General features: G+C 32.9%; 5 protein-coding genes across 5 annotated transcripts; 2 read left to right on the top strand and 3 right to left on the bottom strand.

Moving 5' to 3' along the window:
* Nucleotides 1–3,110: 3,110 nt before the first annotated feature.
* Nucleotides 3,111–6,259, top strand: LOC123921647 (ras-related protein Rab7). Its single transcript, XM_045974275.1, has 7 exons — nucleotides 3,111–3,315; nucleotides 3,718–3,744; nucleotides 3,856–3,955; nucleotides 4,894–5,040; nucleotides 5,141–5,221; nucleotides 5,344–5,489; nucleotides 5,910–6,259. Exons 1-7 carry the CDS (start codon nucleotides 3,263–3,265, stop codon nucleotides 5,977–5,979), a joined length of 624 nt encoding a protein of 207 aa, XP_045830231.1. The 5' UTR covers nucleotides 3,111–3,262; the 3' UTR covers nucleotides 5,980–6,259.
* An 837-nt stretch (nucleotides 6,260–7,096) lies between these two features.
* Nucleotides 7,097–7,700, top strand: LOC123921648. The gene has a single exon (XM_045974276.1). It carries the CDS (start codon nucleotides 7,140–7,142, stop codon nucleotides 7,497–7,499), a length of 360 nt encoding a protein of 119 aa, XP_045830232.1. The 5' UTR covers nucleotides 7,097–7,139; the 3' UTR covers nucleotides 7,500–7,700.
* A 1,248-nt stretch (nucleotides 7,701–8,948) lies between these two features.
* Nucleotides 8,949–11,646, bottom strand: LOC123921649 (glyoxylate/hydroxypyruvate/pyruvate reductase 2KGR-like). The gene is made up of 2 exons (XM_045974277.1): nucleotides 11,151–11,646; nucleotides 8,949–9,686 (listed from the first exon to the last, which is right to left on the bottom strand). Exons 1-2 carry the CDS (start codon nucleotides 11,571–11,573, stop codon nucleotides 9,168–9,170), a joined length of 942 nt encoding a protein of 313 aa, XP_045830233.1. The 5' UTR covers nucleotides 11,574–11,646; the 3' UTR covers nucleotides 8,949–9,167.
* Nucleotides 11,647–12,876: 1,230 nt separating this feature from the next.
* Nucleotides 12,877–15,215, bottom strand: LOC123921650 (glyoxylate/hydroxypyruvate/pyruvate reductase 2KGR-like). The gene is made up of 2 exons (XM_045974278.1): nucleotides 14,697–15,215; nucleotides 12,877–13,626 (listed from the first exon to the last, which is right to left on the bottom strand). Exons 1-2 carry the CDS (start codon nucleotides 15,117–15,119, stop codon nucleotides 13,108–13,110), a joined length of 942 nt encoding a protein of 313 aa, XP_045830234.1. The 5' UTR covers nucleotides 15,120–15,215; the 3' UTR covers nucleotides 12,877–13,107.
* Nucleotides 15,216–16,697: 1,482 nt separating this feature from the next.
* LOC123921651 (glyoxylate/hydroxypyruvate/pyruvate reductase 2KGR-like) lies at nucleotides 16,698–20,032 on the bottom strand. Its single transcript, XM_045974279.1, has 2 exons — nucleotides 19,463–20,032; nucleotides 16,698–17,460 (listed from the first exon to the last, which is right to left on the bottom strand). The coding sequence occupies exons 1-2, from the start codon at nucleotides 19,883–19,885 to the stop codon at nucleotides 16,942–16,944; spliced, it is 942 nt and encodes a 313-aa protein (XP_045830235.1). The 5' UTR covers nucleotides 19,886–20,032; the 3' UTR covers nucleotides 16,698–16,941.
* Between the last annotated feature and the right edge of the window lie 5,814 nt (nucleotides 20,033–25,846).

Genomic DNA, 25,846 nt, shown 5'->3' on the forward strand with positions numbered 1-25,846 from the left:
GGACACATTAAGAGACACTTTATTGGTGTCTTGAAGTTGAAATTCATTTCTTTAATCAACAAACAATGAAGTAACAATTCATAAAAAAAAAATACTCTTCTTTATATCGGGTTTGCTAATTTATACCCGCCTAAAAACATGAAGGTCTAAATTAGTAAGGTGCACCTTTTCTATTACGACTAAAAATACTCTTCTTCCACTATTTCAAATAAGTTCAAAGTAAAAGGCAATTTTGGAGTTTTATAAAAAAAAAATCCAGCAAAACATGTTTGATCCTTCCTTAAAATTCTCAAACAACATTTTCCTAATAAAAAAACATAAAATTGTTTTATAAAAGTGGGTGTAAATTAGCAAATTGGTACACAACATTTAATAAAATTTATCTAACTAACCATCAATTTTTTAGTGTAAAATAACTAAATGTCAAGGGTTTTTTGTCCAGAGTGAAAATGTACACCTTGCTAATTTAGACCTTCAAATTTTCAAGTGGGTCTAAATTAGCGATTCTCATATATATATATATATATATATATATATATATATATATATATATATATATATATATATATATATATATATATATATATATATATATATATATATATATCTTTTGAATTTATCGCTCTTTAGTAAAACAATGAAATATAAACAAATCAAATATGTTTTTGATGCCACGTCATTTATGATGTTGTCATGATTATGGTGTTTTCGAGAATATAAAGTCAAAAATATGAGTCAAAGATTTTTTTTTGACGGAATATAAGTCAAAGATAAACTTCCTTAAAAAATAAATAATTTAAAGTTTTGTCAAAAGAAATAAGAAAATACCGTTTAAAGATGAATGGACTAGTCTATTTAAACTCCAACGCTCTCTTCATTTCACTACAACTTACTTTTCCTATTTTCTCATAGCAAAATGAGTCACACTTTCAAATCTTCAAACATTTCAATTTCTGCTTCTTCCTTTACTCCTAGTCCAAATAAAAAAACCGCCTGATTTATGAATGAGTTGAGAAACATTTGTACTCATGATTTTGATCTTTTTATAGACGATCAAAATTTTATTGATGAATTCGCTAAAGCCGTTGATAATCTCAAACAGGTAAACCTCATCTTGATGTCAAACAAGATGAACTTTTAGTCTTCGTCCAAATGTTGGCTAACTCTTTCAAATTTAATGTTCCTTTTGTCCTAACCTCATCCAATTTTTTTATTGTACTCTCGTAAGGAACATAATTTGAATGAGGTTATAATTATTTTTTAAAGGAACCTTTGAAAGAGGTTATCAAACCCTTTCGTCCCAATCCAATGTTAGCAAACTCTTTCAAATCTAATGTTCCTTATGAGTATAATAAAAATATATTGAATGAGGTTAGAACGGAAGGGGCAAAAAGAAATATAAATGAGCAAAAATATCATATAATGTCACCTTAGAATTTCTCTTGTTGAATTTTGGCACCTTCTGTTCAATAGATTTAAGTTTATTTTTTCTAGCAGTCCTAAATGAATAACTTTTATTATTTTATTATTAGATAAAGGCATTTCAATTTCAAAAATGTTTTAATTCTCAACAAAACCAACATTTTCTCCCTCTTGTCCAACTTTGTCATCTTCTTCAGAACTACTAGAAATTGTTTTTCTCTTTCTATTGAGTTTTTTAGCGTCGGTAACTTCAACAGAAATAGAGCCTCTGGATGGCACGTCATTGCATTTATCAATTTGTTCGTTTGCTCCACTATTTAATGTTTTCCTTGATCTTCGGATGACACGTCGTCGTCACATTTTGTCGTATTACATCACCTTTGTTGGAGCAAGTTTAACAAAAGAAGAAATTCCGACTGACACACCATCACCTTCTTATTCCGTCAACGACACCATAACTTGTTTTTCTCGACGAGGGCAGATACTTCAGCTGCTACAACATCATCGACATGGCGTTACGATGACGCCATGTCGATGATGTTGTAGCAGCTGAAGAATCTGCCTCTCATCGAGAAAAAAAGCTACGATGTCGTTGATGGAAGATGAAGGTCATGGCGTGATAGTCGGAATTTCTTCTTATATTAACCTGCTTCTGCGAAGGTGATGTACTACGGAAGAATGCGACGACGTCGTGCCATCAAGAGGTCAAGGAAAACGTAAGATACCGGAGCAAACAAAGAGATTGATAAATGCGACGATGTGTTGTTCAAAGGGTATGTTTCTGTTGAAGTTACCGGTGCTATAAAGCACGGTAGAAAGAGAAAAATAATTATTAGTAGTTTTGAAGGAGATGATGAAGTTGGACATCAGGGAGAAAGAAAATGATGTTTTTGTTGGGAATCAAAACAATTCTAAAATTGAAATACTTTTATTTGATAATAAAGGTTACTCATTTAGGACTGCTAGAAAAAAATAAACCTAAATCTATTGAATAGAAGTTGTCAAATTCAACAAGAGAAATTCTAAGGTGACATTATATGATATTTTTGCTCATTTATGTTGTGCCTATGATAAAAGTTTTGTCATACATAAAGTAAATATATTATGATTAGGCACAACACTAAATATATTAGACACACATAGTAAAAAAAAAATGAAAGTATAAGTTGAGAAAGACTTGCTTGGGCACAAATTTTTGGGAAAAAAATTTAGGCACACACAAAAATAAAAAATTAAAAGAAAATTAAAATTATCACATCAAATCATATTACTTTAATTATTTTTTCTTTATTTTCTTATATTTCATGTGAGTGTCCCTAACAAATAATATTTATGCTTGTGTCTATAGAATATAGAAGAATTGCTCACATAAGTTATTATTAGATGATGTGACTTAATTCTTTAGCTTTTATTTTTCCTTGATCAAACTTTTTTATTTGAGATTATGTCTAGGTAAGATTCGCTCTAGAATTGCCCGCAAGTCTTACTTGAAATATATTTAGAAAAATCATTATAGTCCCCATGAGTATAACTCAATTGGTAAAGATATTAGATTATATACACAGAAGCCATAAAATAAAACTTATAAAAAATGAATTTAAAAATAAAGTAGTCATAAAAGTAGTGTGTGGGTAGTTTGGTAAATAAAGAGTGATTGGAGAACATCATGGTTGTCTTTTTGTTGTGTCGTATGTAAGTACTAAATCACCTGTGTGTTTCTCCATCTGTCTTTCAAAACTCACTTTTTATTTTCTTGCGCAAAAATCTCAACCACATCACAATTCTCTCATTTCCAATCAAATCTTATTTCTTTCTTTCTTCATCAAGATTTTGATTTTCGATGGCTTCTCGCCGCCGCATGTTATTAAAAGTCATAATCCTCGGTGATAGTGGGTATGCTTCTTTTTCTTCTTCATTTTTTTTTTTCCTTTCAATTTTTTGGTTTGAATTTGATCATCAAATGGGTTTATATGATTTCATAGCTTGAAAAAATTAAAAGGGTTGTTGCATTTAATCTTGAAGTTTTCTTCTTTAATTCAAAATTTAATGGATTTAAGCTTGAAGGGAAGTTATTAATGACCATGTTTGGATTATTGAAAATATGAATATTTCTTGTCAAAAGAATCCTTTTTTATTTAATGGAAAATGGATTAATTATAGATTCAACAGATTTGCAATTTCTAACATGGGTTTTCTTCACATCAATTTGATGCAATTTTTTTTGTTAAGAGTTATTCACCAAGCTATTTTGTTTTGATAATTGTCTTTTTTTTGTTTGATTTTATTTTTTGGCAGGGTTGGTAAAACATCATTGATGAATCAGTAAGTCCAAATCTTGGAATTTAATTTTAATACTTTATTGAAATGACTTTTTTTTTTTTATTGATTTGCATTATCATGATTCATGATTATTGTTTCTTCACTCTCATTTAGGTATGTGAATCGGAAGTTTAGTAATCAGTACAAGGCTACAATTGGTGCCGATTTTCTCACCAAGGAAGTTCAATTTGAAGATAGGTTGTTCACTTTGCAGGTGAGACACACAAGAACTTTGCCTATCTGCTTTGTATTGAGCTGTTATGTTGATCAATTTCATCACTACTTTGTATATAATCTAAGATGAATTTTAGCATCGAGAAACCAAAAAGGCATGTTTAGTTGTTTACTACTACTCGTGTTTTTTTTCCTGTTTCCAATGTCACCAGTAAAATAAACATCAGAGAAGACCATTATGGAAGTTTGTACCAAAAAAAAGACCATTATTGAAGTTTTGGAATATGCATTTAAAAATAGATTGAATATTTTTGAAAATTCTGAAATTTTTCAAAACAATGTTTTCTGGTGTTTTTGGAAACATAATCTCTCTAGTTAGTTCGTGTATTCTAACAAGACAATTAATCCCAAACCCCTATCTCGTAAACCCCGTATATTGAGTCAGTAACTCCTAGTTGCATTTTGTTAACCACATTACCACGCCATCTAAACTCTACCATGTTCACTTTTACTGCCTTAAGCGCTGCTGTGAAAGGATGGATTTGGTCGGCAATGTTCATTTTTGATGTTTAGCTTATATTCATTTCCCTTTCAAGCATTATGCGCTCTTTTGACCATAGTTTTTTTTTTTTTTTGGAAATCTGTCATGTTTTGGCATAATTACCGTTGCCACCTCAATTTTTCAATTTTACAAATACATTGTTTTATAATTTAATAATTTTGTCGACCCCTATCAGAAACTACTTTTACATTATCTAACATAGCTTTACATCAAGTTGCATGTCGAAGATCTGCGGTTGGATTATTTAAATGGTCCACATTGATCTGTCGGATGAACTATAAAATTATGTCCATTGTGCATGATATTTGATGATGGTTATATATTTGATGAAAAATCAATGTTTGGCTATATATTTTGTTTATGATATTCACTGAATGCTATTTAAATCTTCCAACCTGTTCTCACTGTATACTTAGATTTGGGATACTGCTGGTCAAGAGCGATTTCAGAGTCTTGGTGTGGCTTTCTACCGGGGTGCTGATTGCTGCGTCCTTGTTTATGATGTAAACGTCATGAAATCTTTTGAAAACCTTAACCATTGGAGAGAAGAATTTCTCATTCAGGTAATTTTGTTAAATCATTAATAACAGGCTTTGTCGTATCTCAATATCGCCTTTATTATAGAACATTTGAGAAACTCTTTTGCGTGTATTTGATTTTCAGGCTAGTCCATCTGACCCTGAAAACTTCCCATTTGTTGTCTTGGGAAACAAAATAGATGTCGATGGTGGAAACAGCAGAGTTGTAAGTTACTCCTCTTCCAATGGCATGATTGCATATCGTCTTGTATGCAAAATTTATCCAATTATTACACACACCGCGAATAAGGGTTTGTTTGATTCATTACTATCTTTCTTCTTTTGCAGGTTTCTGAGAAGAAAGCAAAAGCATGGTGTGCTTCAAAGGGAAACATACCATACTTTGAGACCTCTGCGAAAGAAGGATTTAATGTTGAAGCTGCTTTCCAGTGTATAGCCAAAAATGCACTCAAGAATGAACCTGAAGAAGAAATGTGAGTTTTCTTGTACCATATTTTTCTTCATGCATGTCATTATTCATTGCATTTGAGACCCTCTAAAATGAGTGATTTACTTCAGAGTGTAAAGTAAGTAATCTCAACAGTTGATGAGAAACCAAGGTTAATTTTTACAGACATATGCATATAATAAATCATGTACGTGTTTACATACCAATCATTGATTTTCTCATCAACGGTTGGGATAGAGCAACTAATTTTATTTTACTGTTTTGACGGAGAGGAACTAAATCCATTGTTCATTAGATTATGACTTTATAGGACAATACACTATCAGTGTAAACCAATGACTGACCAAAAGTGTACACGCTTTTAAATCTTATATTATTTACAACTTCATACTTGTAAAGTTTAATATGTACTCATCAAAAGTGTGGTGTTTATTGATTATACCAGGTATCTGCCCGACACAATTGATGTGGGCAATGGTGGACGACAACAAAGATCCACCGGCTGTGAATGTTAAGTAGAGAGTTCTTTGGACCAGGTTTACCTGCTTGTTTGATGGCAACATAGAAGTGCCCTTCAATGCATTACCAATGTAAAACCAATGACATTGCAAATTCCATTTTGTATCTTACTAGTGGGTTAGATTAGATGTCCATCTTGTTTTTTTGTTTTGTTTTGTAGTCTTGATCTTTAATGTTTGTCAAAGGAAAATCCTATGAATCAGGAAATGTATACTGGTGAAATATTGTGTGCTTTTGGGAGTGAGTTATTGCATTGATGTTCCTAGTTTAGTACTATGGCTTTGCATTATATATTCATTCATTGTTTAAATTTTGTCCCCTCCACTTTTTCATAAAGAAAAGATGCCACACACCATGCAGGATATTCCTAACCATCCTCTCCCTTGTGATTTTCTAAACACATTCTTTTTGGGCTGGCATAGTCGCATAGATGGTTAAGAATATGAAATATTTTGTTATGGATGTGTTTCAATTCTTCCTCTTGTGCAGTAGTCGGTACTTTGTTGATAACACCTCTCTACAAACAAAATTTGTTTGTTTGTGAAAATACATTTCCCTTAGGTTTCGTTTGATTGGGAAAAAAGAAAGTGGGAAGGAAGGAAAACACGATAATCAATAAATGAATCTAGATTACTTTTTAGTTGAAATTCATTCATCGTTTTTCATATTTTCTTTTCTTCCCACTTTCTTTCAGGGATTCCTTCTTTTCGCGTCCCTGAGTCTCACACGCACCCTCCAACATTCTAATTCCACCCCCCGAAATGTATGATGTGAGTGTGTAAATAGAAAAAACTGGAAGGAAAAAAAAAAAAAACAGTCTGCATCTTAGAATGTGAATATTTTTTTTATATCTCTCCCACTTCCTTCGCCCCTATTTTATAAGTTCGCATTCTATGATACAAACTGTTTTTTTTTTCCTTTTCAGATTGTGCGCCCTCGAGTTCGCCACTTGAGTAACGAGAGAGATATTTTTTTTAATTTTCGGAAGCGAACGAGTACTGAGGCGAAGAAAAAGTCATTTTCAGGTTTGGATACAGATATGGGCCAGAAACTTAGAAACCCAATAGAAAAAAGCCCACAAATACCGTCACCGCCTTAAACGATAGATATAGCGAGAGTCATAATCATAATCATAATCAATAATAATAAAAATCAAATGGAGTCCACCGAGAAACAATCTGGATTGCTGCATCAGATCCTACCTCCGCGTCTAGAAGACGCCGGACTCGAAGATCCCGCACTTCCACCGGAATCAATCCACGAAGCGTTTCTGAAAGCAGCCGCCGCCGTGAAATCGAGCGCCGCCTCGATATTCTCCGGTGAAGATGATTGCGTCGATGATCCGACGCCTACAGAGGAAAAAGTCTCCGATGCGGTTGATGTGATCGAGCCGGAAAGTGAAGCGCCGGGAGCTTGTGTTGATGGATTGCAAGGGCTGGAAATTGAGGAGAAAAAGGATGTGAAGGAAAGTGAAGAAAAAGAGAAGAAACCTATTTTGGTTGGAGGCTATGTTTGAAATGGTTTTGAGTAATTTGAATGTTAGATTAGTTTAGTTTATCTTGTTTTGTTTTATAATAATGAATGTTATTATGAATAGGTAAAATCATTGTGCTGTATGTATGTATGTATGAAGTTGTTTTGTACTTGTTTATGTATTAAGGTATATGTACAATGATTTAGATTATTATGGATATGGTTTTGAGATAGAACTTGGAAATATGTTGTTGTATCTATTTGAGTATGTTATGTTAGGAAATTTTGTTAATTAAGGAGTACTGTATGTTGAATTTAAGCAGTACCTTGGTGAATTGAAATTTATTGTAGTTTTTTGTTTGATGGTGTTTTTGATGATGATAACTTGCACAACACACATAGGTTACATGTTAATTGTTGTGTAACGTGTAACTTTTTTTCTCTAAAATTGTAGTGGCTCATCATGATTCTGGCATTATAGTACATTAGAATTCCTGCATGCTGCATGTACCTTGTATTATTTAGTGGCTTTCGGATGCTAGTTGTTATATATTCTTCAAGGGGTTGGTCAAACTAAAGTTTGTGATTGTTGCATGAGATTCAATGGAATCATTGTTTGATGATGGTTGGAAGACACTTTGTATCTTCTGTAGAAATAGTTTGGCGATTTTTCTGCGTCTCAGTGTCTCGTACTTGTTTGATGTGAAGTACTTGATAGGGTTGAACTTCTTTGTTGATGTTGGTGTGTTGCAGTTTGGATTCAAATGTGCTACTTAATGTGGCAGGGAAGGAATAAGTGTGTGATTACTTGAATAGTGTGGACATATTTCAATTTGTTGTTAAGAAGATGAAGTACTGGAGAGCTATAAAGTGAACTCAACCATATGGTGGAATGATCAAAACTAATATGGGAATGGATTTTCTCCGGTGAAATTTTAACTGGATTTTCTCCGGATTTATCTTTGTCCTCTTTATATTTTGAAACAAACCAGGAAGTTGTTTTCTGTTGCTCAATTAGATTAGTTGTTGATCACCGATGTTTTGGGAGTTTATACTCTCTATTTAATTGCTTTATACTATATAGACTCAAGAGCCTTGTATAAAGAAGCAAATACTCCTCTTAATTGCACACTATTTTTTCATAATACCCTCTTTTCCCTCACTCCAAACATGTCAACCACCACCTAAATCTGCACAGTGCACGACAGAAAAACTTGTACACCAACTATAACGTACAAATCATGTTGACTAATGTTTCAATCATATTTAAATTTCGAATGGTTATGTTTACCCTATTAGATAAACACTCTGGGATTAATTGTGATTGAAGAACGATACAACCTGCATATAGAAAATTACACCCTAGTTTTGTCCTAATTAAAAATATCAACCGTGTTTCAATATTTTTATATATCAATAAAAACCGTTCAATAAACATCATTTTATTAGTTGAGGAATAAAATTGAATCCAACATAATAGCGTAAGCTATTTCACAACGTAATTGATGTCACATTATTAAAGATGAGCTGACTTATTCTTTACAGCAATTGTTGAAGCACCGATATAGATATTTGAAGCTCTCAAAATCATCAATCTCATATCACAAGAATTCATTCATTGATGATCTAACTGAATGGAGGCCATTCCATATAATTTTCTAGGTCAATGGCCAATCAATCTTATGTCAATAGTTCAAAGGAGGCATATAAATTAAACCAAGGGAGTTAACAGTGGTTTTCCAAGGAAATGAGCCTCCAGGTTTCCAAGAACAAGGTCAGCCATGACAGTTCGAGTTTCTACCGTGCCGGTTCCTACATGAGGCAGCAAAACAACATTTTCTAGCCGAAATAGCTCTTCGGGAACATGAGGTTCGTTTTCAAACACATCTAGTCCAGCTCCACCCAAAAGACCTTCAAGCAATGCAGAGACGAGCTCTGGTTCATCAACATGCTTACCTCGGCCGATGTTAATCAGGAAACCTTTTGGACCAAGTGCATTAATGACCTCCCGGTTGATGATGTGATGGGTTTCCTTTGTAAGAGGGCAAGCAACAACTAGTATATCACAGTTTGATGCTAGCTCAACAACACTTGGATAGTATTTGTAACGTGATTCCTGCTTTTGAGTTCTAGAATAATAGCATATTGAACAATTAAAAGCTTCAGATCTCTTGGCAATTGCTGTGCCAATCCTTCCCAGCCCAACAATGCCAACGGTTTTCCCAGAGAACTGCAAGGAAAATACCAGATGGAAAAAAATAAATTAATTTCATGTTGGAAAATGAGAGGGGGTATACTTCATATGAGAATACATATAATCGATTTTAATGAGCAGTATGGCACAACTATATGATTGAGAACTTAAAATTATAAATATTGAAAAATAGGTGATTTGTCAAACTTGAGAGTCTGTGCAAACTAGTAGAGTTTCTGAAAACTCGATAAAAATACGACCTTTTTAAGTAAAAACAAATGTTTTATGCAAAAACATTTAGAAACCAAGTCCCACAGCTCAGCTTGTTTCTGGGATGTACCCATATGATTGAATTCATATCATGCAATTCAACGAGATACTCAACTCCTAACTCCAAGAGATTCATCAATTTGAATTGGGATTCATACTGAGGTCGAAAAGTGGTTCACACTCTGATATGTAACCATTATGTTCGATTTCGTATCAGATCAAGATGCAAATCCCATGGATCATAAGATACTGAGGACACTAGTGGGAACAATGGCAAAGACAGCTTCATTTGGCAGAGAAGTATTGATGTTACCTTTATATCAAACTCATCAACTTGAGTATAAACTCACAAATCTGAGCAAAAGTCTGAAGAATTTCAAACAAGTACAACCAAGTTTTCTAAAACACAAGTTTCTATCGTGAAACGTTAACTCATACATATGTTAACTTGTGAGTTAGATAACCATAATGTAAAGTGGATATAAAGGGATCCTAATAGAGCACAACTATGCTCCAAACCCTGATATTGTGTCAAAGTACGAATAAATGCAGACGATGCAGTCATAATTGCAATTGCGATGCTGTTGCCTAGACATCCAAAAAATTTATATTACGGATGATGTTAGTGCAGCTATAAGCAAGAACAAGCACTCACACACTGTAAGATAGGCATTGCACACACACTCTGCACACACACACACACACACACAGACACACACACACACACACACACTTGCAGAAGAATTTGTGAGGAAGAACAAGAAGATGAAGCTTAACAAAGATGATTGTTATTTTGGGAGAGAAAGAAAAGAATTTTATTCATCCACTACTGGGCCGGCCACATAGAATTGTTACAAGTGATTTTGTATATATATACATAGTTTCTTAGAACACAAGTAACTAACTAAAAACACAACTAACACTTAACTTCCTAACTAACTTCCAGCTAGGACTTAACTAACTCTCAACTAACATGAATTATACTAACAAAATACAACAGATACAGTTGAGAACTGCAACTTAAAACAATGTTCCTACCTAAAATATATTTGATTCGACGATGATATTAGTGGAATCACAGTGTGACTTGTCAAACTCATTGTAAACAAAAAAAAAAAACCATGATTTTTCATATAATCAACATAATTAGAACACAATTTTTCACAATATCAAGTTTATGAAAAACAATATATCAATTTAGAATCTTGATTATTAGGGTTTTACTTTTACCTTAGTAGTCAACTTATAATCACCACACTTCCAATTTCCACTTCTAACATATCGATCAGATTCACAAATTCTCCTAAGAAGCGTAAGAATCAAACCAATAGCCAAATCAGCAACCTCATCGGTCAACACATCAGGAGTATTCGTAACACGAATCCCTTTCTCCTTACATTTGTTAATGTCGATCAAATCAACACCAACACCAGAGCTGGAAATGATTTCGAGATTGGGCAGTGCATCGATGAGGTGAGAATCGGCGACGGCGTTGGCGCGTCCGACCACCGCACGAATGGAGGTTGCGTGTTGAGTTAAGAGTTGGGAGATTTGTGGATAATCCCATATGCGGAAAAGATTGTAGCGTTTGTTGAGTTCTTGTTCTAAGTATGGAATTACTTTAGCTACAAGGAGAACGCCTATGGATTCCATTGGGGGTGTGGTTGGTTACCGTGGAATCCATGGTCAATAAGCGCTTATTATTAAGCTCTGTTTGAATTTTAGGGTTCCTTTCACCTAGTTTTTTTTTTTTTTTTAGCTTATGCAAATAGCTTATGTAATATAAATTAAATTTTATGTTATTTTATAAGTTCTAGTGAAAATTGTAATTTTATAAGCTATTTTATTATAAACTACTTTGACAAACTTATAATAATATATAAAAATTGAATAAGTTGTTTGCATAAGCTCTAAATAAGAGCAAAAAAAGTCAGGCCAAATGATACCTTAACTTATGTATTGATAGTATAATTTTTTTTTTTTTTTGTAATGCAATAAATACAACTTAAGTTATAACATACTACCTCCATCCCTAATTATAAGACTCCGTTTGACAAAAATGTACTATTCATTTATCTTGTTTTGACCGTATTTTTTTAATAATATATAAATGTAAATATTAGCATATAAGATCTTGTTCAATTTGTTTTGATGAGTATTTTCAAAATATTAAATTTTGATTAATATACAATTAAAGATATTAGTGATCAAAATTGTGCATTGACGTACATGCAGTGGTCAATCATGATTTTATAATTAGGGACAGAGATAGTATTTTATAAGTTTTTCACCTTATTTTCATAAGTTTTTTAAAACAGCTTATTAAAATATAGTTTAACTTGAGATAAATTTTGTGAAACCGTTTCAAATAATCTATGTAAGCAGCTATCACAATTTTCATAATTTTTTTTAAATTTATTTTCACTAGTTCTCCAATATAATCAATTAAAATAGCTTATAGTATATATAAAAATAATTTATCTTCACTTTATTTTTTGCTATAAGAATAACTTATATAAACTTATGCATAATTACTTATTATAAAAATTGTTTGTAAGTAGCTATTTATCCAAACAGAATCTTATCTTATCTTATACAGTATATTATAACAATAATCAATAATTACATCAGTTAAATTTATCGTTTACTATATTAAGATGTTAAGCAGAATAACTTGTTTCAAAGTTGTATTTAGAATCCCGCCATATGTATACTACTATTTCTAATTCACATCACTTAGTGAGATATACATGTACACTCCATGAGATTATTTGTGATTGAAGAACAATACAACCTGCATAAAGAAAATTACACCCTAGTTTTGTCCTAATTAAAATATCAACTGTGTTTCAACAACATTTTTATATCTTGATAAACCCGTTCCATAAACATCATTTTATTAGTTGAGGAATAAAATTGAATCCAACATAATTGCGTAAGCTATTTCACCATGCAATTTCTTGGCGAATGTTCAGCCAAATCTCATTGATAATCAGAATAAAATGTCACATTATTAAGATGAGCTGACTTATTCTTTACAACAATTGTTCAAGCCCCAATATAGATATTTGAAGCTCTTAAAATCATCAATTCCATATCACAAGAATCATTTATCGATGCTCAAACTAAATGGAGGCCATTCCATCAAATTCAATCTTATGTCGATAGTTCAAAAGAGGCATATAGATTAAACCAAGGGAGTTAACAGTGGCTTTCCAAGGAAATGAGCCTCCAGGTTTCCAAGAACAAGGTCAGCCATGACAGTTCGAGTTTCTACCGTGCCACTTCCTACATGAGGCAGCAAAACAACATTTTCTAGCTCAAATAGCTCTTCGGGAACATGAGGTTCGTTTTCAAACACATCTAGTCCAGCTCCACCCAAACGACCTTCAAGCAATGCAGAGACGAGCTCTGGCTCATCAACATGCTTACCTCGGCCGATGTTAACTAGGAAACCCTTTGGACCAAGTGCATTAATGACCTCCCGGTTGATGATGTGATGGGTTTCCTTTGTAAGAGGGCAAGCAACAACTAGTATATCACAGTTGGATGCTAGCTCAACAACACTTGGATAGTATTTGTATTTTGACTCCTGCTTTTGAGTTCTAGAATAATAGCATATTGAACAATTAAAAGCTTCAGATCTCTTGGCAATTGCTGTGCCAATCCTTCCCAGCCCAACAATGCCAACGGTTTTCCCAGAGAACTGCAAGGAAAATACCAGATGGAAAAAATAATTAATTTCATGTTGGAAAATGGAGAGGGGGTATACTTCATATGAGAATACAATCAATACATATAATCGATTTTGCCAAACTTGAGAGTCTGTGCAAACTAGTAGAGTTTCTGAAAACTCGATAAAAATACGACCTTTTTAAGTAAAAACAAATGTTTTATGCAAGTCCCACAGCTCAGCTTGTTTCTGGGATGTACCCATATGATTGAATTCATATCATGCAATTCAACGAGATACTCAACTCCTAACTCCAAGAGATTCATCAATTTGAATTGGGATTCATACCGAGAGGTCAAAAAGTGGTTCACACTCTGATATGTAACCATTACGTTCAATTTTGTATCAGATCAAGATGCAAATCACATGGATCATAAGATACTGATGACACTTGTGGGAACAATGGCAAAGACAACTTCTTTTCGAGAGAAGCATTGAGAGGAAACAAAAATGTAGAAACCCTACTCTGAAATACATGATATTGGTTTTGATCTTGCCTTTTTTTTATCAAACTCACCTACTTGAGTATAAACTCACAAATCTGAGCAAAAGTATTAACAAGTTCAAACAAGTTCAATCTAGTTTTCTAAAACATGAGTTCCTATCTAGAAACGTTAACTCGTACATGTCAACTTGTGAGTTAGATAACCATGATGTAAAGTGGATATAAAGGGATCCTAATAGAGCACAACTATGCTCCAAACCCTGATAATTGTGTCAAAATACAGATAAATGCCGACAATGCAGTCATAATTGCGAGGCCTCCAAAACTTTTATACGGATAATCAAACATGTCTTAGGTAGGAAGATTGTTTTAAGTTGCAGTTCTCAACTGAATCACATTCACTTCGAAGCTTTAACAAAATCATAGCGCGACCATGATTTTGCCAAACTCAACGCCAATTCAAGTATAAACACAACAAGACTTAAAACTAAAACCATGATTATTCATATGATCAATATAAAATTAGAACACAATTTTTCACAATATCAAGTTTATGAAAAACAATATCAATTTAAAATCTTGATTATTAGGGTTTTACCTTATTGGTCAACTTATAATCACCACACTTCCAATTACCGCTTCTAACATATCGATTAGATTCACAAATCTTCCTAAGAAGCGTAAGAATCAAACCAATAGCCAAATCAGCAACTTCATCAGTCAACACATCAGGAGTATTCGTAACACGAATCCCTTTCTCCTTACATTTGTTAATGTCGATCAAATCAACACCAACACTGGAACTGGAAATGATTTCGAGATTGGGCAGTGCATCAATGAGGTGAGAATCGGCGCCGGCGTTGGAGCGTCCGACCACCGCACGAATGGAGGTTGCGTGTTGAGTTAAGAGTTGGGAGATTTGTGGATAATCCCATATGCGGAAAAGATTGTAGCGTTTGTTGAGTTCTTGTTCTAAGTATGGAATTACTTTAGCTACAAGGAGAACGCCTATGGATTCCATTGGGGGTGTGGTTGGTTACCGTGGAATCCATGGTCAATAAGTATTATTAAGCTCTGTTTGAATTGACTTATCTCAACTTATCTACAGAATTTATATAAATTTTGTAAGATTGTTTGAGAGGATTTATAACTTATGACATTATTTTTATTTTTAATAGAAAATGCTAATGAGTGTCTTTAGATATTTTTAAGCATTTTTTACTATAAGTTTTTGTTAAAATTATATGAAAATATATCAAGTTAGAAATTAAAATGTTTCACTTTTTAATATATTATTTTTTTAAATGGAATGATTAAATAGTTCCCAATTTTTTTTTTTCATTTATAAATTTTTGCATCTTATTTTTAATAAGTTCTTCAAAATAGAAGTAGCTTATTAAGATAGTTTATTCTGTTTAGATCTCGACTCGTTTAAATTTAACTACCGACATAAATTTTGTGAAATTTTTGTGAGAATTTATGAAAACAATGGTCACAATTTTCATATTTTTTTCTAAAACTTATTTTCACTAGTTCTCCGATTACAGTAATATTTTACATCAATAGTGTAAACTTTATTTACACCATATCTATTCAAGAATCATGTCATATTAGGAAATTGCAAATTGCAAGTTAGGTGACTGTATGTGGAAGTTTAGCAGTACCTTGTTGAATTAAAAGTTTATCCTTTTGATGGTAAGAATAGACTTTTTACATGTTTAGTACGAGAATGGATCCTCTTAATTTCTTTTTCCTCAATTTTTTTCAATTTTCACATTTCAACCGCCAATCAACTTTCCTCAATTTCTTTAAATTTAAATATTGTTTTATATTTATGATCTAATGATCAATTATCCACATTATTTCATCAATTTATTTTTCAACTTTGAGACAATCCTCTCTCATTTAGTACTACTTGTTGCGTAATGTGAACTACTAGATAGAGATGAACTTCTTTGTAGATGTTCTGATGTTGGTTAGAATATGCATTTAGTTGTGGTTTGGATTCATATGTGCTACTTACCCTGGATGGAACCAGAGGAGTGTGCATTCTTCTTATCTTGTTTATCCTACTCATAATTGGATTATTATGATTGATTGCTTGAAGGGTGAAACCATGGGAGCTTTGGGTGGGAGGAACATTGTGAAACAAGTCATGAAGTTGATTTGGAGGTGAAACTGGCTCATACTTTTCAAAAAGCAAACGGTAGGTCTTTTTGTTGTTGAGATTTATGAGTACCCTTCTACTCGATAAAATTAGTTTTTCAATTGCGATGTTGTAAGAATTTCCACTCTATGTCTAGTTGTTCTGCAGTTTCATTCTATATGTTACTCTAACAGTCACATGAAATTGATCAGTATTTTGGCACGTTATTCCTTTCTTCCACAGATAAAGGTTCATTTCGAGTCACAAGAGCGAGCAATTTATCTCTTCTTTTTTTTTGTTATGGTAATGCAATGCCCGACAAAGCTTCTAGAAGGCCCACCACTTCACTTCATAGGGGCGCTAGCGAAGTGTTAGCAGGGATACCATTTTATTCATTAAATCTGTTCCATAAACACCATTTTATTAGTTGAGCAATAAAACTTGAAGCCAACATAATAACAAAAGCAATTTCAACCAAATTATTGCCTAGATGTCGCACGATTAAGATGAACTGACTTATTATTCTTTACAACAATTGCTGAAGCACCAATATAAATATCTGAAGCTCTCACAATCATCAATTCCTTATCACAAGAATCATTAATTGATGATGTAACTAAATGGAGGCCATTCCATCAAATTTTCTAGGTCAATGGCCAATAAACCAAATGTCCATTGTTCAACAGGGGCATGTAGATTAAACCAAGGGAGTTAACAGAGGCTTTCCAAGAAAATGAGCCTCCAAGTTTCCAAGAACAAGGTCAGCCATGGCAGTTCGAGTTTCTACCGTGCCGCTTCCAACATGAGGCAACAAGACAACATTTTCTAGCCCAAATAGCTCTTCGGGAACATGAGGCTCGTTTTCAAACACATCGAGTCCAGCTCCACCCAAACGACCTTCAAGCAACGCAGAGACTAGCTCGGGCTCATCAACATGCTTACCACGGCCAATGTTAATTAGGTAACCCTTCGGACCAAGCGCATTAATGACCTCCCGGTTGATGATGTGATGGGTCTCCTCTGTAAGAGGACAGGCAACGACTAGTATATCAGAGTTGGATGCTAACTCAACAACACTTGGATAATACTTGTATTTTGACTCCTGCTTTTGAGTCCTAGAAAAGTAACTTATTGGACAATTAAAACCTTCAGCTCTCTTGGCAATTGCTGTGCCAATCCTTCCCAGCCCAATAATGCCAACGGTTTTCCCAGAGAACTGCAAGGAAAATACAAGATGAGAAAGAAAAAAATTCTAGTTGGAAAATGGAGGGGAGAATACTACATACTACATGAGAATACAAATAACCGATTTTAATGAGAAGTATGAAACAATTATATGTTTGAAGCTCTGCAAACCTAAGTTACAGCATGGTGATAGATCATTGTGTCCAATTTTAAATGTTTTCTGAAAGCTTACAAATTGTAAATATTGAAAAATAGAAGGTTTTGCAAAGTGAAGAGTCTGCACATACTAGTAGAGCTTTTATAAATTCAACGAAGTGTTTGCCAAATATAAAAATAATAGAATCTAGACAGGGACATGTTAGTGCAGTGCAGTGTTGCTTCATGAGTGAATGGGACACTAGACAGTATGTGTCTGCTATAGGTCATCGGACGATCACCTAAAAGGACTGAACAGTTGACCAGTTTGGGTCTTTGGTGGTAGGGTGGGAACTAAGGTTATCAAATCAATGGTCAAATTGTGGATCGGAACACCTATTTTTCGAATCGTTAATTGAATCTTATTATAAATTGCAGATATGTGATCAATAAAAATAAGACATTTTTAAGTAAAAAAATTGACATAAGCACAAACATTTTGAAACAAAGTCACACAACTCGGATTGCTACTGAGATGTACCCATGATTGAATTCATATCATATGATTCAACATGATTCATAACTCCTAACTAACTCCATGAGATTCAGCAAATTGAATTGGTATTCATGATGACAGGTCCAAAATAAATTCACATTGATATATATCAATTGTGTTTGATATCATATTGAAACAAGATGCAAAAATGGCATGATTCGTTTCACAGAGAAGCATTGAGAGGTAACAAAAATGTAGAAACCCACAGTAAAACACGTGATATTGGTTATGATGTTGTCTTTTTATCAAACTCACCAACTTCAGTATAAACTCGCGATTCTGAGCAAGGGTAAGTATGAAGTGTCCATATAAGTTCAACTAAGTTTTGCTAAAACACAAGTTTGTATGCTATTGAACTCAATTTCTCGTCTAGAAACATTAACACATCCATGTCAACTAGTGGATTAGATAACCATAATGAAGTGCAAATATAATGGGATCCTAATAGAGCACTACTATGCTCCAAACCACGCCATTGAAGCAAAATACGAACAAATGCAGCCACAATAGTGCTTGTGCCTTGATGCCGATGCAGAGACCTCTTAAAAGATTTATATTACAACTGCAGTTGTGAACCACAATTTAAAACTATGTTCCTACCTTAAACATGTTGTATGTTTGGATTGACAGTGAGATTGGTGAAATCAAGGTGAGCTTCCACGATTTATACAAAAACTACACTTCGTAGCTTCAACAAAATCACAGTGCCAACGCAATTTTGCCAAACTCACCAACAATTCAAACATACAATTAGTGTGTTTCTTTTCTACACTTGTTTCACCACTACTAATTTTTTACAATACTAAGAATCCTAATACGACTATAAACACGACAAGACATAACATAAGACTAAACCAACACGGTTATTCATATCTTCAATAGAATTCAGTGTTGTTAAATATCAGTATAACATAGGCTCTATTTGGGAAGACAAATAAGCTAACTTTTTGGTAACTGTCTTTTTTATTATGAGCTTATAGCTCATTTTACTAGCTTATAGCTTATTTTCCATACACTATTTCAAGGAGCTTTAAAAAAAAATTAAATATTAATTAAATATATATTTTTTTTTATGTCATTTCATACTTATAAACTAATTCAACCACTAATTTTACCAAACACAGAATCCAATCAGCTAGCTTATTCGCCATAAGCTATTTGCTATAAGTTCATCCACTATAAGTTAGCCTATTCGCTATTTTTTTACCAAGAGCCATACCAGAATTTTGAACAAAATGCCGATAGACAGCACCAATCCTCAATTTTCCGCAATATCAACATAGCTAAAATTAAAATCAACTTCAATTTCAAAAATTTAAAAACTTGATTATTAGGGTTTTACCTTAGTGGTCAATTTATAGTCACCACTCTTCCAATTTCCATTTCTAACATATCGATCAGATTCACAAATCCTTCTAAGAAGCGCAAGAATCAAACCAATAGCCAAATCAGCAACATCATCAGTCAAAACATCAGGAGTATTCGTAACACGAATCCCTTTCTCCTTACACTTATTAAGATCAATCATATCAACACCAACACTGTAACTCGAAACAATTTCCAGCTTCGGTAACGCATCAATGAACTCAGCATCGGCACCGGCGCTAGCATTTCCGACCACCGCACGGATTGACGCGGAGTGTTGAGTTAAGAGTTGGGATTTTTGTGGGTAATCCCATATGCGAAGAAGATTGTAGCGTTTGTTGAGTTCTTGTTCTAAGTATGGGATTACTTTAGCTACAAGGAGAACGGAAATGGATCCCATTAGGGTTAGGGTTTTGAGAAATGGAATTGGAGAAGAGAGTTCGATTGGGCGTGTGTGGTTATCGTCGATGGATGAAGCTTACGAAGATGAAGAATTTCACTTTTATAACATTCATTTTTTGAATTATTTTTTATTTTCAAAAATTGTAGCAATGACAATAAAATGCTTTTGGCTAAATTACATCTTTTCAAAAATTAAGGTTTGACCATTTGATGTCATAATTTTAGTCGAATTAGATTAGACGGTTTAGTGGATGGTATTGAAAAAATAATTTTAAAAAATTTAAGGTTTTTTTTACTAAAAAAATAAAATAAAAAATTGCAAGGTTTTAAGTATGTTTTATCTTACTAATACTGTTTTATAATAATAAGTTAATGTTTTTAATCAAATTTTTGTTTAAATCATGCTCCTTCTGATTGATAATAATATCTTTTTCTTCTGCCCGCCATTGCGAGACAAGACAACTTTGTTCGAACGATCGAACCAATGAAAGGTATGCCCTCTATGCTTCTCCACTCGAACCATAACCTGAACTAGAAATGAAATTGGAACTTCACGTGATTAACATAGTAGCAATGAAAGGTATGTCATCTATGTTTCCAATGTTACACCGGTGTAATTTGATCCCTCCTCATATATATATATATATATACCCGATGGATTCATCTCAGACTCGTGTTTAACAGATTTGTAAATGTGATCACGCCTAATTGAAAATCCATTTTTTCGTGCAAATAAACAATAAAATTCATAAGCTTCATCATCACTGTTAAATATTTGCCCTTCAAATGGAAAACACTCATCAATATTATTGACTTGATCAGTCAAGGGTTCATGTTGAGGGTCTTGAAATGTTATAGAATGTAAATATTCATCATCTTCAACTATAGAAGCATAATCTTTAAGAAGCTCCAAGTGCCAATCACTAACATCATTTGTTTCTTCAGATATCATACTGACCTCTCTAAATCTTTCATATTTAGAAAATAAATTTGGTTATTAAAAAATAAAAATAAATTTGGAATTTGAATGAAAATATGTACCCATTCATGAAGAAATTGGAACTTGGAAGATAGCTATGAAATATGTACCCATTCATGAAAATATGTATCCATGGATAAATAAAAAGAGGAATATTGGAATAAAAATAGAGATTAAAATGAAATTATAAATAAAAAGGAGATAAACAAAATACCTTTTGAATAATGGCTTCATTGCATTTTACATATCAAGCAAGTCAAAGATCAAGAGTGTGAAGGGAATAGAGAAAGTTCATTCACGTTGGCAGAGAAAAGGGAAAATAGAGCTAGTTTAGGAAGTTGTACAGTGTTGGAGGGAATTTTGGTGAGAAGAAGCGGGAAGAAAATAAGATATTTATGAGTTTTTTTATTGATTAAATGCAATTTACAATCATGCCCTTTTGTTTTCACTAATTTTAAAGTGAAAATAGGGACTTTTAGTGTCCAATTGAAAATGTGTACCATGCTATAACACACCTTCATGAAAATGAATTGGTGTGTTGAGGAGTGCTAGCAACACACTCTTTAACAAACACACACTAACACACTCTCTTCTATTGGTTAAAATTTATATGGGTCCCATAAAAATTATATGGGTCCACATTTTTTTATGGGACCCATGTGAATTTCAACCAATAAAAGAGAGTGTGTTGGAGTGTGTTTGTTAAAGAGTGTGTTGCTAGCATTATTCTTGGTGTGTTATAGCAAAATCCTATATATATATATAATTTAGAAGAATGTCTTGGATAAAATCAACTCAACATTTAAGAAAATGACGAATTTATGATGACATTAGTAATATAAGGAATCAATTTGAATTTTTTTAAACATAAATGATCAACTTCAATCAAACATGCAATTAAACCAATGTTTTTTTAATGGAATAAATTTCTTTTTTTGTTCTAAAGTGTTTTTTTATATATATATATATATATTTTTTAGACTTAATTGCACTTTTGGTCCTTTATCTTTATTTTAGGTTTTAAGTTGGTCCATTATCTTTTAAAAGTTTTAAGTTGATACATTATCTTTTCTGCAAGTTTCATGTTGGTCCCTCCCGTCAAATTTTTCACTATTACTGTTAAATTTGGACATGTGGCAAACGGAAACCACACTTGGAAAGATGACACGTGTCCAAAATTAACTGTAATAGTGAAAAATGACGGGAGGGACCAACTTGAAACCTGCAGAAAAGATAAGAGACCAACTTGAAACTTTTAAAAGATAAGAGACTAACTTGAAATCTAAAATAAAGATAAAGGACTAAAAGTGTAATTAAGTTTTTTTTTTTTTTTTTTATAAATCAATAAGGTGGAATTTTTTTTATTGAAACAAGGAAAAAGTAGATTAAATATGACAAATGTCCCCTTATTTATAAAAAAATGATAATGAACTCAAAGAGTTATACGTAGGCATTTCAAGGTTTTTTATATCGGCTCTTTCGGTTAGCAGGATTTTGTGGACTTATCTAAGTGAATTTTTTTACCTACAAAAGTCAGAGTTTGATTGTTACTCAAACAAAGAGTTGGTATCAGAAAAAAGTATAGTCTGATTGTTTAGATTGAGAATTCCAAAGAGTTATACGTAGGCGTTTCAAGGTTTTATATTGGCTCTTCTCAATAGTGGTGGAACTTTTTTTTTCCGGGTTTTATGGTGTTGCGACGCAGCCGAATATTTTGTATGCGGAGATCATGGCTTTGCACTATGGTTTAGAATTATGTTGGGATAAGAGATTTCGGCCGTGTGTCACTGTTTCTCATATTCCTTGCAAACTGTTACTCTTGTCAATGATGGTATTTCGTCTTACCATAAGTTTGCAAATGAAATTATTAGCATTCATGTTTTTGGGTAGAAGATGGATTGTTGTTGTTGATCACACGCTCTTGAGAGTAACGCGAACACCGGTATTTTGGTCAAGATGGGAGCTAACTCTATCTCCCCTTGTGAAACTTGAAGTTCCTCGTACTTCAGTTGTCTAGCTTCTTCCTTGTCGATGCTTACTGTGTTGCTTTTGTTAAAGGTTTATTTTTTTGCTTTCTTTGTTTGTGTTAGTTGTTCTTCGTCCCTTGTAACCAAAAAACATGACTATTACCAATAGTTACATACAAAATATCCTATAAATATAATTCAGTTGGTAGCTATCAAAGATAAGGGTCTAAGTATGAATTTATATTCCTCTCTTCTCCATAATTGATGTTCAAAAAAACTAATAGTTTGAAAATTCATAAATATCAACTTGACATACAAAAACTAAAAAAGTGAAAGAGAAGCATTTATTTATAAATGAAAAAAAAAGGCTTAATTAGTATTTTGGTCCCTTAAAGATATTTTTAGTTTCATATTGGTCCCTTAAAGAAAAAAAGTTTCATTTTGGTCCCTTAACTATATGACCGTTAGTCACAATGGTCCTCTCCGTTAACTTGTTTTATTCTGAACCGTTTGATCTTTTTATTAAAATTGTAACGGTAGAATTTGCATGTCTACCGAATATAATGGTGAACCATCATCATTGAATAAATATGTCTCTTGTTCTTCATCTTCTTATCCCTTTTATTCTTAATCTTCACACCAACTTCACCAATCTTCATCAAACAATTAAACCCAACAAAAATTCATATCTCCAAATTGAAAACTAAAATCCCCAAATCACACCCAATAGAATAGTAATTCCAAAATCCCAGAAATTAAAACATTTCAACTTAAAAGTTTCACAAATCCTCTCTCAAACCCTAAAATTAAAATACAAAACACTATAAAACACATTAAAAGAACAATGAAATCAAAGCTCAAAAAGCAAGCTTTGATTTTTAAGCAACCACATTAATCCAGTTTTGATTTCCCCCATAAATCAAATGAAGAGAATGGCATTGAATTCCAACAAATTATGAACGGTTACAGTGTTGACGGTGGAGGAGCATAACATGATCTCGAATTCTCGATGCTGGATCTGAATGACATGGTAGAGCAGAAGACTAGTGACGAGGAGGAAGATCGAACACGAAAGGAGTAGAGAAGAATTTGAAAGTGAGATTCGGAGGAAGCGTTGTTGACGGACAAGAATGCCACAATCACATACTAAAGATGGAGAAATATTGTAGACGGAGACAATAAGTGTGGACACATGAGGAGATTATGCTTTTTTTCCAATTTAATTATGCTTTTTTTGAGAGTTAGTTTGAAATTTGGGTTTTTCTGGGTTATGCTGATGAACATGAAGAGATTTGAATAAAGAAGATGAAGAAAAATAAAACAACATTAAGTGTTGATGCTTTATCATAAGATACAATAGTCCTACAAGATCTAATGGTTCTCTTTTTAACAAAAATAAATAGATGGTTAAGATTAAAAAATGAAAGAGGCTTTTGGTAGACCACTTATAATGTTGGTCCACCTTATAATTTTAGGGTTAAAAATTAGCAAAAAGAACTAAAGTGACTAACAGAGATGTCTTTAAGGATCAAAACAGACATTTTTTTTTTTAAAGGACCATTGTAAAATCTAAAATATCTTTAAGGGACCATTTAACTAATTAAGAAAAAAAAAAGAGTGGATCTCTACCAAACACATGAATGAGAGAGAAAAGAGTTAAGAAAGAATGACGGATAGAGGTTGAAGATGAGCACGGGAGATCTATGGTTCATGGAGTTTATGATGTGATTAATATAAAAAAAATCAATAAAGCTAAGTTCTGGAATGCCCAACTCAAAATTTTCAACGATGACAGATTGGAGAATTTATGACACCTATAATGGCCATAAAATAAAATCTAATAAAATGACTGAGGTATATGTTGGTGTATTTAAGGGACCTATTCAGATATTTTTTTTAAAGGACCAATGTGAAACTAAAAATGTCTTTAAGAAATTATTTTATTAATTAAGTTTTTTTTTATACTCTATCTCTAATTATAATCTTTTTTATATTGTAAGAATATTAAAATAAGTACATTTTGTGTATTAATATTCTTAATTCTTAAAATATAAAAATTTACTATACCCTAGTGGACTTGCCGAACTATCATCACCGCGTGATTGAGATCAAACCTATTCCAAAAATCACATCGGATTTCACTTAACCGACTCAATTGATTTTCACTCCATATTTTCGAAACTCATCCCTATATAAGGATACATGCATGAGAAAATCCTAGAAATGAGTATCGGACCTAACTCATCCTTATAAAACCGGCTTGTAAGGTGAGGATTGCCTCTAGTATATAAACACTTAGTTAGGCCATCTCTCAACCGATGTGGGACTCTTAACACACTCCCTCACGCCCAGCACTATTGGGCTTGGCGCGTGGATATAAACGGTAGGTGGCCCGATAGCGAAAACCTGATAACAGGTGGCCCAACGGATCGTGGAGAGGCTCTGATACCATCTTAAAAATGAGTATTGGACCTAACTCATCCTTACAAAACCGGCTTGTAAGGTGAGGAATGCATCTAGTATATAAACACTTAGTCAGACCATCTCTCAACCGATGTGGGACTCTTAACAGAAAACACTCACTTCGTTAAAAAATCTCTCATCCACATAATAAGTGACTGACTTGATCATCATAGTGTTTAAATATACACCATTTTCAGCTGAAAAACCAATCGTCGTTCTTTGTCATAGTTCATCAACTCCGACCAACGATCTAGATCCACCTCATATAGTAGTAAAATTAATAATAACAAATATGACTTGTAATTCGAAGTTTATATTTAGAGAAATTTTCCATTTTAAATGAATCTTATCTTATCTTATATATTTAATAAGATAGTTAAGTGTAAGATAGTTGTACCTATACATTTAGATGCATGCATGTCTGTCTTCCCTGGTCTTTAGCTACATTTGACCCTCAAATTAGAACCTTAACTCAACCACCCAATTTAACACATTGTCAAAACATATTCTTCCATACATATATTTTTTTTTTAATAAAAAATTCCAATTT

This window comes from Trifolium pratense, linkage group LG4 (assembly GCF_020283565.1).
Source record: "Trifolium pratense cultivar HEN17-A07 linkage group LG4, ARS_RC_1.1, whole genome shotgun sequence".
NCBI classification, from domain to species: Eukaryota; Viridiplantae; Streptophyta; class Magnoliopsida; order Fabales; family Fabaceae; genus Trifolium; species Trifolium pratense.